At 47.7% G+C, this 20,267-nt stretch overlaps 1 protein-coding gene across 11 annotated transcripts in view; it reads left to right on the top strand.

Moving 5' to 3' along the window:
• The window catches only part of SLC1A7 (solute carrier family 1 member 7), a 77,388-nt gene that overhangs the window by 22,878 nt on the left and 34,243 nt on the right, over window positions 1-20,267 (top strand). For 2 of the 11 annotated variants that reach the window (XM_053214048.1, XM_053214049.1), the window contains exons 2-4: window positions 14,546-14,650; window positions 15,402-15,481; window positions 17,986-18,063. In XM_053214048.1, coding sequence (XP_053070023.1) covers window positions 15,438-15,481; window positions 17,986-18,063 — 122 coding nt within the window. In that variant the 5' untranslated portion in view covers window positions 14,546-14,650; window positions 15,402-15,437. Of the gene's footprint in view, window positions 1-9,348; window positions 9,897-14,545; window positions 14,651-15,401; window positions 15,482-17,985; window positions 18,064-20,267 lie in introns of those variants that run through there. The other 9 variants (XM_053214047.1, XM_053214046.1, XM_053214042.1 and 6 more) reach the window with 9 other exon arrangements.

The raw sequence follows: 20,267 nt of genomic DNA, 5'->3' as shown, positions 1-20,267 counted from the left end.
CACATTTCCCAGAGATAATGATGTGAACCTTACAGGGGAATATTCTCCTCTACCCCAACCGTGGGAATTTTCATGGCTGGTGGGGTTAGGTAGAAACAGCCTCACTAGTCAAGAACATTTTGTTGAACTCTGTTGTTCAGGTAGTAAAAAAAAGAGAGGATTTGTGTTTATTTTCCAAAAATAAAATTAGGATATTGACTATGTTTTTTTTTCATTTATTTTGAGAGAGAGAGAAAGAGAGAGAGTGAGTGCACACTCAGGGGAGGGGCAGAGAGAAAGGGAGACAGAGAATCCTAAGCAGCCTCCCCGCTATCGGTGTAGAGTCCCACATGGCTCAAACCCATGAACTGCGAGTTCATGACCTGAGCTGAAATCAAAGAGTCCGAAGCTTAACTGACTAAGTCACCCAGGCTTCCCTTGACCATGCTTTTTAAAGCAAAACTTCCTCAGAGGCTCTGCCATTACCCCCAAGGGGTTGTGCTGCATCCCCTCGCTCCTAGAGTAGAGGATCACTTAATCAGATGACTGGTCTGTGGTTGTGCCCAGCTCTGGAGACTGGTCTAGGTGGGTGAGGTCTGGGAGGGAAGGTTAATGGGCTGTTCTCCTGAGCTCCTCACTCCTGCCCTTGCAAAGGCCCATCTCTGGTCTGAAGGTTCTCCATGATCACTGCAGATCCCTCTTTAGCCAGGCTCTGACTGAAGGGTTCTGCGCCAGCTATCTGCACCATGTTTTCTTGTAGGATCAGCCCCCACCCTCAGCTCTGAGAAGGAGAAATCATCTGAACACAAACATTCCTGATGATGTGGAGGGATCTGTTAATCATGGGCTTTCCTGGGGACCAGTTCTCAGCAGGATTTCTCTTAGCATTCCCCACATGAGACTTTTCAGTGGTCACTGCCCACTATGGGAGAGAGGGTCTGGAAAAGATCGTTGAGGGCCTATAGCCCAGTGCCTTCCTCCCCTCACCCTGATCCCATCAGTTGCTTGAAGCCCTTCTGCTATGTGCCCCCAAGATGTCATCTAGCTTTTGTTTGTTTTTCTCCGGGAACAAGGAGTTTACTACTTCTAGAGGGAGACCATTGCATCTTCAAACATTTATGGCTGTCAGATTCCAAAATGCTGAGGAGTTAGGCCTTAGAAACAGTGACGTGGCAGGAAGGAGGGAAGGTAGAAAAGCTTTTGAATAAATTGTTCTTTCTGCTTGAGTTTTCCTAATTGAGGTCTCTATATCTTGCAACCATTTATTGAGCAGTAACTACATGCCAAGCTCATGAATTATTTTTCATGTAAGATTCTAAACTTCCCCCAAACCCTATGAGTTAGGTATAATTAATATTCTCATTTCATGGACAAGGAAGTAGAGATTCAGAGCAGTGAGGCAACATGCCTAAAAGTTGCACAGGTAGTTAAGGTGGGGCTAGGAATTAAATCCCGGTCTGTCTGACACCAAAGCCCTTGCTTTCACCATGGTGTTTGCCTGTTCTGCAGCACTTTATAGCCTCTTGAAGGAAGGAGTCATCTTTGAGTTGAAAAAGCAAAAGCTCAAGGAGGTCAAGTGACTTACTGAGAGCATTCCTCAGTGTCAGAACATGCACCCTCTGCCCAGAGCCTCCGTGCATTGCTCGCTTTTATTTTGACTTTTTTGAGAAACCAAAGCTCAGTCCATTTCTTGTTCAATTCCTTAATCTGATTCCCTAACATCTGTGGTCCCATCTGCCCAAGATCATCCTTTCCCCAGTCACCGGCCACTATGGCTCTGCAGACAGCTATCCTGTGTCCCCCATCCTGCCTCTCCCATTCAGCAACTGCTAACCTCAGCACCTTCCCAAAGGACATGATCATCTGGCAGCCAGAGGCAGCAGAGAGCAAGAGCCTGATCAGGTTGTACAGGAAGTGCTGGTAGTGGAGGGTGTTGCTCCCCAAGAGGCTCTACTCAGTTACTGCCATGCAGCCTCCTAGGTGGAGGCAATTCTGCACCATAAAGGCTGAAAAATGACAGGATTCTTTGAGAAGTGTTTCTGGGTTTAGGGAGAACTGAGTAGAAAGGGGGAGACTCCAGTTCTGTTCCTGACTTGGCACCTGATTTCCAAGTGGCCCTGCCTAGTCTTCTTTCCTTCTCTGAACCTCAGAGAGTGGAGCAGAATATCTCTGGGGCTCCCTGTGGGCTTTAACCCTGGGTTTTGAACCCTCGATCCCTGATTTTGGTGGCCGTATGGGCCCAAACAAGTGAGAAGGAGCGGGCTGGAAAGCAGTGAGAAATCACCTGGACCAGCTGTGGTCTGCAGTCTCTTCTATGCCTGCTGTGAGGCAGGATGGGCCATGCAGGGGAAGGGTAGACATCAGAGAAGGCAGAGCAATGGTGAACCTTGAGCAGCTGGTCCCAAGCTCTGGAGCAGCCTTACAGGAGAAGTTGAGCATTTTATACAAGAAAGAAAAGAAACCCAAGGTTAAGCATGATATGCCAAGAGGTGAGTGACTAGCATGATGTACTAGATATTTTGCTGTGTCTGCACAGTATATCCACTTCTCTAACTGCTCCCACACACAGCTACAGGGTTACCATAGAAATGGCGATTTTAAACAATGTGACCCTACCCCCTGCCCCTATTGGCCACAGGTGATTGGTCCAGACTGGGCCAATCAGAATCTTCCCTGGGAGTTTTGGATTTGGAGTGAAACAGAGCTGCTGGTAGCCATGTTTCCTCCACGAGGATCAGCACAGTAGCGGAAATGCTCCATCTCTCCATTAGAGAAAGAACAATCTAGCACAAATATCATCACCAATGTAGGCTCAATGAGAGCAGAGATTGTTGTCTATTTCTGTTTGTTGCTTTATCCCTTGAATATGTGTGGCATGTAATAATAGTGATAATAAAAGGACCATGTATATAGTGCTTACGATCAGACAAGTGTCCTAAGTGCCTCTTCCATGTAATTCACTTAATTAACATAACAATCCTAGAAGATAGGATGTTATTATCCCCATATTCCATGAGAAAACTGAGACACAGGGTATCCTGTCTTAGGTCACACAGATAGTTGGTCTGGGAGCCAGGATTCAAACACAAGTCATCTAGTTCCAGAGGCTGTGCTCTTAATCACTATTTTATACCACCTCTTAATAAACATGTTGATGAGGAATGAATGAATGGATCAGTCATGCAGAAAGGAGAGAGAGAATTCTGTCAACAATTGAGAACCGAGTTCATATGGTCTTTGCAGCCCAACTCTGCTCTTGCCCTTGGGTTCTGTGAAGGCCTCACCATCCAGTCTTATAAACGGGATTAGTTCCATGGGCATCTGAAGGGTCCTGTGCTTGGTTTAATGCTCTGCTGTCACCATCTCTGAATTCTTAATAATTTATCTTTGAATTTGTGCTTTATAAGCAAAGTTGGACAGGCCCGTGGAGCATGATGTGAGCAGAGAAGATGTGTGCAGTATAAATGAACCCCATCCAGTTTCTTGCCCCTCAGCTTGTGTTAGTGTATGTGGTGTCCCATGAGCTCAGAATTCTGGTAAGCTGGCCACACAGGGACGTTCAGCAAGACTCAAAGCAAGTCCAAGGAAAGCATGTTATGTCTATAGCAGAGTAGCAGGGGTGCTGTCAGCCATGAAAACCCATGCTTTCCTCAAACCAGAACTTGCTCTGAACACAGAAAGGAGACAGTGGTGTTATAAGAAAGGCAAACGGTCAAGGAACCTTATCATATCCTTTCTTACTGGTGTAACTTCCCTGTGCTGGCCAACCACTGATACTGAAAATGATATAGAAGAGAAAGGGATACCCATATAGTTCCTTTGCTTTTCAGTCCTTCCTCACCCGTAAGCCAAAGATAGAGAATGTACTGACTGGTAGAATGTTTATGTGTCAAGAGACAAAGACAGTTGAATTTGTTTTGTATGGTGTTTCCACTGCTCCGATTAAGAACAAAATATATATACATGTATGGGCTTCTAAATAAAAATTGTGTCCTTTTGGTGACTCTGCATACAAGATAAATGCTCCTCTATTTACATTTAAGAGTGGAGCTGCAAATATAAAGGTGAACAGGAAAATTCATGTTAATGTAAATTTTTAATTTTTATTATTTCAGAATGACATTAAATAGCAAACACAACAAACAAACAAAACCAAAAAAAAAAACCAAAAAAAAACAAGCCAAAAAAAATCCACCATAATAAGTTGAGAGAGAGACTGTGGAAGAAAGAAAAAGCTTCATATTTTAGTACATTTAATGCACTTTTTTCCTGCTTTTTGAACAAAAATCTCCACATGTTCCCTTTGCACCGGGCTTCACAAACCATGTCATCAGCCTGCGTATAAATTTCCTTTTTACCTAAGCCAGTTTGATTTAATTTCCTGTTATTTTCTTTAAAAAAAATTTTTTTAACGTTTATTTATTTTTGAGACAGAGACAGAGCATGAATGGGGGAGGGTCAGAGAGAGAGGGAGACACAGAATCCAAAACAGGCTCCAGGCTCTGAGCTGTCAGCACAGAGCCCGACGCAGGGCTCAAATTCTTGGACCGTGAGATCACGACCTGAGCCGAAGTCAGACGCTTAACCGACTGAGCCACCCAGGTGTCCCAGTTTCCTGTTATTTTCTAACCAGAGTCCTAATTAATTTGGAATTGGAATTTGAACTTGCTGAGGGTTTTAACTTTACACTTTGCTCCAGCTATTATATTCAAATGAATGGAAGTATAATGCAATGTATAGGTATTGGAGAGGTTTACAAATTTGGGCAAAGTCACATAGCTTCCAAGGGAATGACCTGAGATTTGAATCTGGCTCATTGTGACTCCAGAAAGTTCAAAAGAATTTTCTGTGATAATGCAAATGTTCTGTAACTGCTCAATATGGTGGCCACTAGCCACATGTGGCTATTGAGCCCTTGAAATGTGGCTACTAGAGCCAAAGAACTGAATTTTAAACCATCTAATTTTCATTAATTTGAATGTATATAGTGTGATCACGCAGATCCAGAATTTGTGCCCTTACCCTGTAACCCCAATACCTGACTGATTCAGTGAGTGTTTGTAGTGGGACTGAGTTGCTCACTGGTTCCCTCTGGTTCATGGCTCTTTGATAGAACCTGGCACATAGTAGGTGCTCAACAAACAGCAGCTAAGTGGTTTCATGGTGCTCAGGCCCAATTTCTATAGATGAACAGTCTAGAAAGGAGTGGCTATAAAGGGAAGAAGGACAGCAACATAAGAGTCACTTTACCCCACTGTCTGAGGCAAACATGGGAAAGGACCAGCCTCAGCAGAGGTCAGGACAGCCTCTCAGTGACTAACACTCACAGGAATCCACACCAAGATGGGCAAGTTGTCTACAGAAAACCTTCCCAGAAGGACCCAGCCTAGACTAGGCTGGGAAGGCTTCTCAGGGAGGAGATTAAGGCACCTCTGGTATGTCTCTGAAATGCAGCCAACAAGCCCAGAGCTGTCATCACCATAACCCAGCTAGGAGCTCAGACAGCTCAACCCAAACTCATTTCGATACATGGAGGAAGGGGTGAGGCCCCAGGCCCACTGGCCACCCCAGCACACTGCTCCCCTGCAGGTTCCAGAGCCAGCTCTTGCGCCTCCCGCCTGGGCTCCTCTTTCAGAGCAGGCTCTCCTCTTGTCTCCCTCTTGACCAGCACCCCCATCCTTGGGTTAACTCGTGGTTTACTCAGGCCTCTGGCTAAATGACCCTTCCTCCAGGAAGCCTTCTCACCCCCACCACCCCGGGCTGAATTGACCCCTCTGCTGGCACTGGAGAATCATCAATCACTAACAAATAAATCCACCTTGGTGCCTGCCACCACGCCCGACGCAGAGTTGTTACAGTGGCAACGGCTTGCCTGCAAACTCCCTTCTGCGGAGTAGAGCAGCTGTACTTGAGTACGGCTCACATGGGCTGCATTTTTCTTTGCATTGCATTACACTTCCACTCAACTGGATTGGGCTCGTTTTTCACAACATTCTTTATCTTCTCTGCCCATAGCATCTTAATCTGTGCAGCTCAAGTCTCCCAGGAAGCATCTCTCAGGCTTCTCACTGCCCATCAGTTTCAGCTGCTCTGGAGGGCAACTCCTTGCTCCTTGGGGTGCCCCTTGAGCCCCCAGTCTAAGCCTTCAACTTTGAAGGTGAACCCTCAAGGTGTTTTCAAGTGACATGGTAACAGAGACTTCACTCCATTCTCATAGATATTTATTTCCTTGTCTGAGCCACTTAAAAGGGAACCAGGGTTCATGCTCAGGTGGTAACGGCAGAAGGGCCTGAGTAGGAGGAAAGAAGGAATGTTGTATCTGGGATAATTAGGGAAGGCTTCAAGGAAGATGGGGCACTGGACCTGCATCTTTGGAGTCAGAGGGAAGAACATTCCAGGCAGAGGAAATAGCATGAGCACAGGGGTAGAGGCCTAAGAGAAATGCAGGGCTAAGGGACTTGAAGTGGTTGGTGTTATAGAAGCTCCAGATCTCTCGAGCAGGAGGAGGGGGTGTCCTGAAGAGGTGAGCCAATGCAAGCCCCTGGGGCCCTCAAACCCTTCCATAAGAAGCAAGGACTTCATCCGGGAGACTGGGATGTTCCGAAGTTGTGTTCCCCAAACACCAGACCCATGGACTTCTCTGCTGCAGAAGAGGGCTAAGATTCTGCATCCCTACTCAGTGACTTCCTCCAACATATATTAGTATTGTAAAACTTAATAGTATAACTAATACTAACTACCTGTGAGTGTCTATAAGGCAGCAGGTGATGCTCTGAGCACTTGGCATGCATCACCATATTTGACCCACATCACAACTCTATGAACTAGGCACTATTGTATGTATCATTCCTATTTTGTAGAGAAGTCAAGAAGTTTGCCCAAGATCACACAGTTAGTAAATAGACCTAAAGTTTGAACTTGAACAGTCTGACTTTGAGCTGTCCTAAAGAACTTAACTTTGTTCCATCCAGAATTTCCCAACTTGTTTTTAATTATGGAAAACATTTGCATATCTAGTAACATTGTAAGGCAATTGATTCTGTGGGCAGCAGGGAGCTATTAAAGGGTTCTTGGGCCACCTGGGTGGCTCAGTTAAGCACCCAGACTCTTGATTTCAGCTTAGGTCATGATCTCAGGGTTTGTGAGATCGAGCCCTGCATGGGAGGGAGCCTGCTTGGGATTCTCTCTCTCTCTCTCTCTCTCTCTCAAAATAAATAAACTTTAAAAAAATAAAAAATAAATAAAGCGTTCTCATCCTGGACTCTGGATTTGATTTACAAATATCCTTAGTAAGCTCATTATTAGTCACTTACACTTTAGTGTGAATTAGTTCTTTCTTAGAGTTCCCTAAATTTTCTTACAAGCTTCCTGAAGGTAAATACTGTGTCAACTCATTGCTGTGTCCCCAGTACCTAAGAGAGGTGGCATGAGACTTTGCTATAAAAACATTTGCTTGAATGAATTATAATTTCACCTATTGAAGACAGTGGGAAGAATGGAAAGAAAGGCCTAGAGTCTGGGAGGCAGGTGGTGGTACTGTCAGAATGGAGGGACAGGAGGAAGGAGCAGTTGTGAGGGCTCCAAGGGAATCAGTCTTAGAGCTGAAGTGGAGAGCACCTCACACGCTTCAGCATGCTTTATTTATTTTTTTTTAAGTCTATTTATTTATTTTGAGAGAGAGAGAGAGAGAGAGAGAGAGAGAGAGAGAATCCCGAGCAGGCTCCCATGCAGGGCTCGATCTCACGAACCCTGAGATCAAGATTCACCTACATCAGTGGCTTGGCTACAGGCCAGGTCAGGACACTGACTGAAACACAAATCCAAATCTCTACTCCAAATATTTTCTCTTTTCAACAGTAACTGTACCGTCTGGTTAATTGGAAAATGAGACAGTCATTGGAGTTGAAGGTTTATCGGGAAATTCCTGGTTTTAAGAATCACTGTTGGAGAAAAAACACCTCTCAGACTGGTAGCCACTTCACTCTCACCGCCTGAAGCTATTGGCAAAGAGAGGCCCTTCAGAAGATGTTTCTCTCATCCTTTTTTTTTTTTTTTTGAGACTTTTAATTTTTTTTTAAGTAGGCTCCGTGCCCAAAGTGGGGCTCAAATTCACAACCCCCGAGATCAAGAGTCACATGCTCCACCGACTGAACCAAACAGGCACCGCACCCCTAACAGCCCCCACCCCAACCCCCCTGCCATTTCTCTCATTCTAAGGAGGGCAAGGCTGAGGCCCAAAAAAGGCAAGGTCACAGAGCTGGTTAAGTTAGGACCAACATCCAGGGGTCCCCCTCCCAGTTGGGAGCTCTGTGCACAGCTTCAGGGCCTGCACCCCAGCCCCCTCTGCCTGGACCCCCCAGCCCTCCTTGCCATTCCTCGCCCTCTCCTCTCCATCTTCCTCCTTCCCCCCTTTGTCAGGGGAGGACCCCTTGTGCACACGCATGCTCTCCCTGCTGCCGCCTGACTGCCCCTATGAGATTACAGACTCCTGGTGAGACAGACTAGAGTTAATTCTCTGTAGCTTTAAAGGGCAGGCCGGGCCACAAAAAAAAAGAGCAAAAAGAAAACTTTGCTCACAAAAATGGCTAAATGTGGACGATGATCCTAACAGCACTTTGCCCTGCTCGGCACAGTGCAGTTCACCCCTGCTTTCACAAATAATCTCTGGATGGGAAGTCACACCAGCGCTAATGATGCTATTATTATGTTTGTTTTTCAAATGGGGAAACTGAGGCACCCTGAGCTTATATGGCTTGCCCAGGGCCACACAGCTAGTAAACGGCAGAGCTGGGAATTGAATAGGTCCCTTGGGCTGTGTCATTTTAAAAAATAATAGGCTATGAGAGCTGACAGGGTTCCCAGCTTCAGGCTTAAAGCAACCTGAGGGATACACATCACAGAGAATGGCCCAAGTCTGAACCCAGATCCACTGGGTTCAAATCCTGTAGCCCCCATAATACTGCTGAGCACTTTTGAAGCCATCTATCTATTCATGTGGTGGAAATCAAACCAACATAGGCCTGAATTCCACTCTGCTACTGCTGCCTCTGTGAAAATGACCAAGGGACTCTCACTCCTGGGGTCTCCATTTCAGTAAAATGAAGGTTGGAGTCTTAGGGTTGTTGGGTGATTCCGTATGATTCACATAAGTCAAGCAACTAGAACAGGCCGGCGCACAACACATGTCCTTTGCCTCAGTTTCCTCATCCGTAAAATGATACGTATCAGTACTTACATCTCAGAATCGGTATTAAGATTAAATGCGCTATTGCAAGTAACGTGCTTCTAAAATAGCACCTGCTATGTGGTAAATGCTTAATTAATGTTAGCGATTGCTAGTATCCTCTTGCTTTGCCTCCAGTTCTTTCTGGAATGAAGTGGGGGTAAAAATCAAACCAACCGAGCAAGCGTCCCTCTGTTCCTCCTGCAAGTCTCTGGGCCCCTCCCTTGTTTAAGAGGTGCACTTGGCTTTGAGGTCCAAACCCCCAGACCACGTGGCCTGCTCTAATTTCCCAGGCCCTGATCTGTTCCTGGCTCCTAATGACGCAGCTGGTAATAGGATTGTGGCTTCCCTCTGGGGCAGACACACAGGCCATGGCCGTGGGGCTGGCGACTGGTGCTTAGCAACCCTGACCACCTGCCTGCTGAGCAGCCAGTGCCCCTGGCTGGGACACTGAGCCCCCGGCTGGCCTCACGTGCATGGAATGGTGCTGTGCTTTGTGCCAGCAGACTGGGCTCACCATGGTGCCAGGCGCCGTCCTGGCACGAGGGAGGGATGTGTGCAAGCGGAACGGACTGCTCATCCTGTCTGTGCTATCTGTCACCGTGGGCTGCCTTCTCGGCTTCTTCCTGAGGACCCGTCGCCTATCACCACAGGTCAGCCACCCAGAGCTTCACCGGGTCCCCATCGAGGAGGGGTATGTGGGCCTGAGGGACCTGGGAATCACAGTCCCACGCCCCGACTCCCTGGTGACATGACAGTGGGTGAGGCACTCTGCCTCTCTGGGTCCCAGTTTTCTCATCTGTAGCACGGGCGTGATAAAACACTGCAGGACTGGAGTGAGGTCCAATAAAATGGTGCAGGAAGTGGTTACAAATGGCATCACCACGTGAGTGAGAGGCAAGGACATCTCCTTAGAAGAACCACAGGGCCAAGAGGCATGGGAACAGGAAGAATGAGGACGTGTAAGAATGCAAGGCAGGCATCAGAGAACACCTCTTACAGCAGCTCAGATGAACAGAGAGCCAGGAAGGGTACGCCAGGCAGAAGTAACAGCAGGAGTGAGATGCAGGGCCATGAAAGATTTGGGCCTGTATGGAGCAGGCTGTTCATGGCAGCTGGAACGTACACTATGAGGCAGGGGCTGGAGCTCAGGGGCCATCGGGCTTCTGGATTCCATCACCAAGCACAGGCCTGGGACAACTATGAGTAGTTTGGGGCAGGAGAGTGAAATGGTCAGATCTCAGCTTGGAGAGATCATTCTGGTGCTGAGTGCAAGCTGAGGCAGTGATACAGGCAGGGGACCAAATGAGAGGGTGGCTGCAGTGGTGAGACCTACAGCACGATGAACAGGGCACTTGTGAGACCTGTTTCCAAAAGAGGAGCCCTCAGGATGTGGTGGCGGATTGGATGCAGGGCAGGAAATCAGGGCAGGCCCCCAGGTTTCCGGCCTGTGTGACGGCCTGAGCAAGGGCCCCTTTCCCTCTCGGCACCCATCTCCCACGGGACAGGGAAGGACACTCATACGGCATTAAAGAAAAGATTATTCTGACACTTGTAACAGTAAGGGAGACTTTATTCAGGACTATTCAGGACCATGGGAATAGGAGAGAGAGATCAGGCTTAAGTCCGAACACAACAAAGACAGCTGAGAATTTAGAGCCAATGAGCATGGTAAGGGGCCAACAGATAGAAAATTGCTAAGAGGAAACATGGAGGGTGAAGGGATTCCTGCTAAATCAACTTAGCAGGATTCTTGCTGAAGGTAAAGAGGGGGCATTCTCCCTAAACTGACTTGGCAGGATTTTTGCTATAACTGGGCTAGGCAGGCCGAAGACAAGGCTAAGGATGAGGCCTGGCCGAAAAAGGGCTTCAAGCAGCTCGTCTCGCGTTTGTGCAAGGAGTCTTTGCTGATGGGCTCTTGGAAGATCCCCTATTTCATAAATTTCCTCTTCCTGCAGCTCACAGATACCAGGTGTCAATACACCTGGGGCTCAAGGCATCAGATTTGGTCCCCCATGAAAAGGGAAACACCCCGTCCCTGAGAACTGAGCCCCTATTACAGCAGTAACACTGTTAAGCCACTCTCGGCTATTTAGGGAGAAGCATGGACTCTGGGAGCAGTGGTGGCTCCCAGACCCCGGACTCTGACTCTACTAGTAAATGGCTGTGACAGGCAAAATGCTGTCTCCTTTCTGGGCTTCGTTTTCCTCATCTGGAGTGGGGGGCACTGTATGTCCACCAGGATTGTTTTGAGAATAAACAAGGATTCATACAGCATGTGGAAGAAGGAATGAATTACAGCGGTGCTGAGTGGCTGGTCCTACACTCCCCTCTCCCTTATCTACCTGTCCAAGTCCGACCTCTGTCCAGGAACCATCTCATATTCCATATATTATAAAAGTTCTTCCAGACCTGCCTCACTCTGAACTAATACTCTGCTCCCACACTCATGCCACGCTCAGCCTTCTGCTGTCACCAGCTGCCAGCTGTCTTGCTTCAGAGCCCTTTGTGCAGGTGTCTATCCCTCCCATCAGAATTTAACTTGATGAATATCACATGGGCTTTCACGAGCCAAAATGTGAGTCTAGTTCAGTGCTTGTCACAGAGACAACCCTTGACTCTTTGCCGAATTAAACTGGCAATGGCACAAACAATCTGCAATCTACTTTCTTTAATTTCCCTGAGCAACAAAAAATATATTTCCTGCAGGAAGATTATTTTGTGAAAACAAATTGGAATGCTTCTCATTAAAAGCCAAGCTCCTCGGGGGCCTCCTTTGCCAAAGCGGCCTGCCCCATCTGCTTGGAAATGCAAATGTGTTCCGGTCTGGATTAACCTGCCAGATAAATTGAAGAAAGGATGTGAAGTCTTAGAACAATTATTTGGCAGGAATTGGCTTTCTCAGCATCTTACTTTGAAATCCAGGAGTTGTTTCTGTGATCTCTGCCAGTGACTCAGAAACTAAACCCTTATTTTGTAAGCTTATGCAACAGTCAAAAGTCATAAACAATTTGCACAATGGAAGAATGTCCTACTTGTGAAAAGAACTTAGAAAATCACAGATTTTCTCTTTGGAAATAATATCTCATTAAAAAATACAGATTATTTTGAGAGTTCCGGTGAAACCACGGTGAATTTACAGTTGCATCCATCTTCCTTTCCTTCCTGGAATCCCACTAAAATTATAGTAACGGAATTGTTTAAAGAAATAAACTCCCAGGAGAATATGAAAGGAGATAGTGGAGAAAAGAAGTCGAGCGAGTACAATAAATTAGGCAAGAAGGGAAGTGGATAGAATTGAATGGTCGCACTTAGTAGGAGCACAGAAAGCTAAAACCTGTGTCTGTAGAAGTAGATGCCACATCACTTTGGCTTAGAGGTCTCTAGAAAGGTTCTGCACTTGAAAGTGCACAGAGCTGCAGGAGGCCACGTGAAGTATGGAGGTGAAATCAGGGGCATTGGTTGGAATTTTGTTAACCAGAGCAATTAGTCCCCTAGGTCCCCTCCAGTTCATGTAATGGGGAGACTCCTTTCCACCCATCTCTACTGTCCTGCCTGTCCCAAAGAGCCAGAGAAGCTTGATTTAGGGATATCAGGCCCACCTGTGTGTGTTGGGAGAGGGGAGGTGATGAGGCACATGCGTCCCACCAATTAGCGGGATCCCAATAAGATTGCTGTCACCTGGGCTTAGACACACCCTCACCCCCCCCAGCTGGAGTTAGGAAGAGGCTTCTAACTGAAACCTCAGAGAAAACATCTCCAAATTCTGCTCTCAAGGGGATTCCTTCCCATCCCATCCTATCCCCAGTACAAAAGTCAGACTGTCACTGTTACCTTCCTTTGAGGAGCCATCACTTGACAAGCTTCACTCATGCACACAGAAGTTTAGTGCCTCACACTTACATATGAGCAGAAGCCAAGATCAAAGCATCTAACAGAAAGAGACTAAACAAACAGAAAAGAGGGTCTCTATGAAGCAGAGACAATGCAGGAAATAGAAAAAACATTTAAATCTTTTCTTAAGTTTTTTGGACATGTGAGAGAAGATATCGTGACTGTAAAACAGAATAGGATGCAAAAAGAAAGAACAATCTAAAAACACAAAAGACTTTTTGAAATTAAAGATCTATGAGTCAAGATAAAAATGTCAGTAGCTAGCATAAAGTTGCAGGGATCTCCCAGAACGTAAAACAGGAGATGAAAATAAAAGAAAATATAAGGAAGTCAGAGGTGTCCAACATCCAACTCCCTAATAAGAGTTTTAGAGAGAGCTAGCAGAACATATGGAGAGAAAAATTTCACAGAGAATATAAGACATTTTCTCAGAAGCAAAAAATATGCACACCCCGATGAATTAAAAAAAAGAAAATCAGAAAATCTCGTCCTGTGGTACATCACCTCATGAAAATTACAGAAAACTGGAAATTGACAGATATTCCTTCAATGGATCTGAGGGAGTAGAACAAGTCTCAGCTAAGGGATAGGAAGAATGGTTCCAAACATCATAAGCAACTCTAGAATGTAGAAGACAAGGGGGAGGGAAATTCTTTCAAACTAAGAATCTTATATTTGGCCAGACTACTATCGGACATAAGGGTACAATAAAGCATTTTTGTTCACGCTCATGGGACTCAGAAGTTTCTCTCCCATTCACCCTTATTTTTTAAAGACTTTCTGGCTCATTGGAAACTACAGTAGAACGGGACAAGGAGGCTTGATTTCTGGTCCTGCACAGTCACTGCTAAGTCCCCTCCCTCTCTTGGCTCAGCTGAACTAGATCTTTAAAACCCCTTTCTCAGCACCAAAATTCTATGAGTTGGGGCTTTTCAAAGTATCAGACTATTAACCAAGTGTTATGTTTAAAAAAAAAATGGTTCCAAGTACAAAAATTTAACTTGGATGGTGCTTGAAAGTCCCTGTACCGGCCTCACCCACAACCTTACCCTCAGGAAGGTGGCCTCAAGCATGGTTTGCTAGAAATAGCAAAACAATTAAATTGAATTTAAAAACTTAAAAACAGCACACTCAGTTAAATTTGAATTTCAAGTGAACAACAAAAATTATTTGTTGTTGGGGCGCCTGGGTGGCTCAGTTGGTTAAGGGTCCGACTTTGGCTCAGGTCATGATCTCACAGTTTGTGAGTTCCAGCCTGGAATCAGGTTCTGTGCTGACAGCTCAGAGCCCACTTTGGATCTTCTGTATCCCTCTCTCTGCCCCTCCCCTAGTAGCACACTCTCTCACTCACTCTCTTTCTCTCAAAAATAAACATTTAAAAAAATTATTTGTTGTTCATACGAAATTCATATGAAATTCAACTGGGCTTAGTGACCCCTTCTACTTCAGCTGTCAGGTTCTGGACATGTGACTCTGGAGACAGCTGACAGGCGAGGAGACCTAATCCAAGGCCCCAAGGGTAGGCTAGACCCAGGGGCCTGTGAGGAAGCCGATGTAAGAACTCTGCCCGGTAGGGGCTCTTTATACTGGATGGTGTCCCACCAACCCGATTCTCTCTCCTTTGCCAGGAGGCTGGCAAGAACCCATGATGATGCCAGGATGGGTTGGGGGTGGGGAGGCACCAGAGAACGGGCCCAATGCAGAAGAAGAAACTGACTCAAGAATGTCATGCTCTGTGGATGAGTCAGTCTCCCCATAAACTAGACTGAGAATTCCGTTGCAGGAACTGTGCCTAATTCATTCTGGGGTACCCAGCACGATGCTTGGCCATATGGGCTGAATGAACGTGTGAACAGTATATGGCCCTGTCCTCTTGCCACTTACCATCTGCTACATGAATTATACCGTGAATGGGCAGATGAATGGTGCAGAGGTGGAGGAGAGCTGTCATTTACTGTGATTACTGAACATTTACTCTCATTCAGGCACTCTGTCAGGTACTTTATGTACCTCCTCTCATTTAAGCCTCCAAATGGTCCTATGAAGTAGTTGTTACCCTTGTTACAGATGAGAAAAACTCAGAGAGATCGAGTAACTAGCTTAAAGCCACACAGCTAGTTACAGGGGGTCAAGATTAGAACCCAAGTCTGTTTGGCTCCAAAGCCAGTGCTTCCTCTGTGGACTCTGCTGTCCACGTGCTGGACAGGAGAGGGTGGGTGAATCAGGGCTTTGAACGTTGTAAAGAATGGAGCAGCTGTGAGGTTGGTACTGCCTGCTATAACCCCAGCTCTTCCTGCATTTTCAGGAAATTAGTTACTTCCAGTTTCCTGGAGAGCTCCTGATGAGGATGTTGAAGATGCTGATCCTGCCACTGGTGGTCTCCAGGTGAGGGAGGGGCAGGTGTTTGGCTGGGAGGCCAGGGCTGGGAGGGGAGAAGATTCTGTACAGATTCAGTAGGTGCCCTGCTCCTGCTGTGGGTGGCTGGCCTGAAAACTGTGATTGGGGGTCTTTATGGGCACTCGGGTGTGGCACGGGCTGCTGAAGCCTGGGTCGTTCAGTGGCACCAGTTATTTCAGTCCCATTCAATGGACTTTTTGGTGACTTAAAAAAGTGACTTGGTGTCATAGGACGTGACCTGGCTCCCAGGTAGCTCAGGGCCAGGGAGTTCAGGGATTGCTTTCCAGCAGAGGGGCTCTTTATGGTGAATGCAGCTGGGTGTGGGGAAAAGACAACTTTGGAGACACTCATGAGATAATATGCTGGCTCAGCTCTGCAACCTTGGACGGTTCCCAAACTCCTCTGAGCTTCAGTTCCCTCACCTATACAATGAGAATAATAGCACCTACTCCAAAGTGTTGTTGCAAGGACTGTACGGGACTATATACTTGCATGTGCTAGATGTTCGAAGGACTGGGTCACAGAGTGTGAGGAAGGGTGGTGGGAGCTGAAACTGGGGGGAGGTTCTTGCCCCAGCATGAAAGACCTTTTATGCCAGGCTTAAGAATTCAGACTTTACTCACTGGGGGAGGACCACTGGAAATCACTGGAGATCACCTGTCTCTACCAATGGCATGCTGTGTGGCCTTGAGCAAGCCCTTGCCCCTCTCTGCGTCTCAGATTTCCCCACCTATAACAAGCTGGCTGCTCCAGGTGGTGTCTAAGAGCCCTTCATTGCTCTGAGGCTGTGGGTTTGGAATCCTCACCTCCCAGGACTTCTCTGCAGGGAGGGAGGTGCACACATCTCTGAGACCTGTATGTGTGTGTTGGAGGAGGGTAGTGGGCTCTGTCCCTTAGGGCAGGGTCATCGCTTCGCAGCCTCCCTGCTGCTGAGCCCTGAGACATGAGCCAATTCCTCTCCCCTTTCCCTCTAGTGCGGGGAGGCACTCTCTACTCCCCGCAGGGGCGCTTTGTCAAGTACAGTTCGACTTCCTGCAGGCAGCACTTAGGTCTCTCAGGACTCAGCCTCCATCCCATCCAAGACTCTGCTGAAACGCAGCTTCCCTCCTTCCAGAAGCTTTCCCTGATTCCCCAACCCACTCTGCTTGTCATCTCCTCTCTATGCATCTTTTGAGTCATTCACTGGGTCAGTGAATCTGTCAAGGTCACCAGTAGCTTCCATGTTGCTAAATCCAAAGGACACTCTCAGTTCCTGCTCTGTGTGACCTCTCTCTCCACAGCAGTTGCTACACTCGATAGAGCAGCTGATCCCCCCCTTTCCCTCTTGAAATCCTCCTCTTGGTGCTCCCCTCCCCCCGCCTCTGTGGTTGCCTGCTCTCTGCCCCTTTATCCTAGCTTCTCTTCCTCTACTCCACTCTGAATGTCGTCGCTTTCAAGACTTCTCTCGTCCATTCTCATGGCTTTGAGGTACGACCCAGAAGCCCAACACTCCAAGTACAGATTTCCCCCCCAGACCTCTCATCTGAGCACCACACTTGAACTACCTATTTGACATCGCTTCTGGATGTTCAACAGGTGTCTCAAATTTAGTGTCACCAGCCTGAGATTTTACCCCACAAACCAGTTCCTTCTCCTGTTTTCTGCTTGTCATTACACGGCAGCTCCGTCCACCCAGCTATTCAAACCTCCTTGCTTATTCCCGTCCCATCCCCACCACCAGCCAGTCTGCCAGTGACTGCGTCTGGTTCTGCCTCCCAGTGCCAACCCAGCTTCACCCCCACCACATGGGTCCAGACTCCACAGTAACCTCACTGGCCTCCTGGCTTTGGTCCTTGCTCCCCTCCTACCCGTTCTCCACCCAGTGGTCAGAGTGACCTCCTGAAAAGCCATCTGGGCCATGCCATTCATTAACCCGAATGAACATGACATTCCATGGCATTTAGAACAAACTCTCCCGCCCTTACCCTGATCTCAGAGGCCCTGCCTGATCCTTCCCTGCCTGCACCCCACCTCATGCCAGGCCCCACTCACTCCAGTCCCACTGGCCTTTTAGACCAGACCGACCCTCCCCCACCTCAGGGTCTCCACACATGCTGTTCCTTCTGCCTCCAACACTTCATATCTCTTCCTCTTGATCTGTTTTTTTTTTTTAATATAACTTATTGTCAAGTTGGCTAACATACAGTGTATACAGTGTGCTCTTGGTTTTGGGGGTAGATTCCCGTGATTCAATGCTTACATACAACACCCAGTGCTCATCCCAACAAGTGTCCTCCTCAAGGCCCATCGCCCATTTTCCCCTCCTCTTCCTCTTCTTTAGATCTCCATCCATGTCACCGTCACTGCCTTAGAAAGGCCCGCCCCACCCGTCCCCCCTCACTACCACCTTCACTCTCCCTCACCACACCCTATTCCTTTCCCGGCACAGCCCTTACCATCCACTGTTGTCCTGTATGTATTCACTTGTTTGCTTGTTTCTTGATCTCCCACAGGGACTGTAAAGTCTGTAAAGGCAGAGACAGTAGTCTGCTGAGGTTCCACTCTGGACCTAGCCAAGTGCCTAGCACATAGTAGGTACTCCTTAATACTTGTCAAGTGAATCAGTGAAGGGATTCAACAATCAGGCATTGTGCTCTCTGGGCACTTGGCCCTGTCCTGGGTGCTGCACATACAGAGATCAATGAGGGTCAGTCCCGGCAGAGCTCACAGGCTATGAGGGAGAAAACAGACGGTTACATGACAGCTAGGTAAGTGTGTCAATGGAAGAAGCAGAGGACTCTTCTCTTTTCTCCTTTTCCCCTGGATTTGTTATGATATAAGGCGCAGGAATCCTGTTAGGTGGCTTTACGGTCCTTTGCCATGACCGTCCTTTACTGCCCAGGTGTCACCGCGTACTCAGAACAGAAATACCTCAAAGACAGAGGGTTTGCATGGACTTGGAGTCCCACAGACCTGGGCTCCCACCCTGGCGCTGTTGGTTTCTGGCTGTGTGATCTTGGGCAAGTCGTTTGACTTTTAAAAAGGCCTGGAGTCAGTCAGAGACCTGGGACCTAGACATGCTGCTACCACAAATTATCACATGATCTTAGGTAAGGCGCCTTCACTCTGGGCCTCGGTTTACCCAGCTTACCTAGCAACTAAGGGCCTGTCCAGCTCTCCAAGTCCTGTCTCTCACTGGACAAAAGTGCTTTCTCTGGGCTGGGAAAGGAATGCGGTATTAACTTGAGAAAAGCCAGTGTGTGTTCACACATTTCCTTTGTTTATTATACGGTTTGGGCTCGTGCAGAGCAACCGTGTCACTGAAAAATGGAAGTGCTTTCATATTCTCCTACTAAGGGAGAATTGAACCTTCTTAAGGGGGGAAAAATGACACATTTCTAAGCCCTAAACCCTCTGTCCTTGAACTCACCTTCCTTTAGCTTCAACTGTGATCCATCCATCCATCGGTCGCCCACAGTTCCCCGAGCGCTTGCTCCTGGCCACTTCAAGGCTGTGACCCCTGTCCTCCAGGAGCAGCCACTCCCGTGTTACCACTCAGGGCAGAGCAAAATCGCCAGAGCTGCCTCGACAGTTCAGAGGTCAGGGATTTTCTGCAGGGTAACCGCTCCAGGGCAGTGGGAGGATACACATTAAGGCACATTTGCTCCCAGGTCCGATAACCTGCAATTCTGGGTGCCAGGCCACCTCTTTTCCAGCAGAACCTGCCACCCCGTTCCTATGCCACGCCCCTGGGATCAGGCTGGTTATGTCAGTAGCCCCTAAGTGGGTCGCATGCTTTTCTGCCTCCATACCTTTGCTCCCGTTGTTCCTCCTTCCACGAATGCCCTCTTCTCTTCCCAACTAAAGTCTCGCTCTGCGTGCAAGACCCAGCTCAAGGTGCCGTGTGCAGTTTTCCTAGCTCTTTATTTATTGATAACGATTGATGATGACCTGTCTCCACCGCAGGCGCTGCTCATAACCCTGGGTGTACTCAGTATTGTTAGTTCAATGAATTCACAGTCACAGCTGGCACACCGCATGATGGGGTACAGACCCCTTTTTTGGTACAGTAGTGAAACAGCATTCCTATCTGGATGAGCCACTCCTAGGCCAAGAATTCCCTCTGCCAAGGTCACCAGTCGCTGTGACCCCTCCATGGAGAAGGACCATGTGCATCACTGTGTTTTTATGTGAGATGCTGGGAGGGGGTCGGGTTCATTGTCCCCCTAGTCAACGGTGGTGGTCAGTGTAACAGATTTTTGCAGGGGACAGAAAATGAATAGACGAGCCAAGAGGGATGATGAGGTATAAAGAAATATGGGTGGTAATGGTGGGCAGTTGACACAAAGGATGATAAGATCCTATGCCTGCCTTCAGGAGTCTCACCATCTGGAAAGGGGACAGTCACAGAAACACTTGGTTTTAGAGAAAGGAGGCCCAACTCGAGCCAGCCTGGGTTGGAGCCCAGCTCAGTCAGTCTTCCAACAGTCTAGCATCTTCCAGCTCTTAGACATCTTGTCTCTAGAATCCACTCCAAACCAGCACCTGGCCTGAGCCCCCTCCTCAGACAGGCATGCCATAGCCCAGCTGAGTGCAACCTCCCCTTGGCCAGTTGTGGCTTCCTAATTTGCAGTGAGGGAGGTAAGCAAACAGTACTGGTAGGTGTGGCTGAGAATCTGCAGGAGACTCCAGGGGAAGAGCACTTACTGGACGTGTGACCCTAATCAAGTCCCAGCATCTGAGCCTTAGTGACCTTCCCTATAAAATGGGGACAACACCCACCTCCCTCACAGGG

This window comes from Acinonyx jubatus, chromosome C1 (genome assembly GCF_027475565.1).
Source record: "Acinonyx jubatus isolate Ajub_Pintada_27869175 chromosome C1, VMU_Ajub_asm_v1.0, whole genome shotgun sequence".
Classification (NCBI taxonomy): Eukaryota; Metazoa; Chordata; class Mammalia; order Carnivora; family Felidae; genus Acinonyx; species Acinonyx jubatus.
This window is presented reverse-complemented; position numbering and strand designations above follow the sequence as displayed.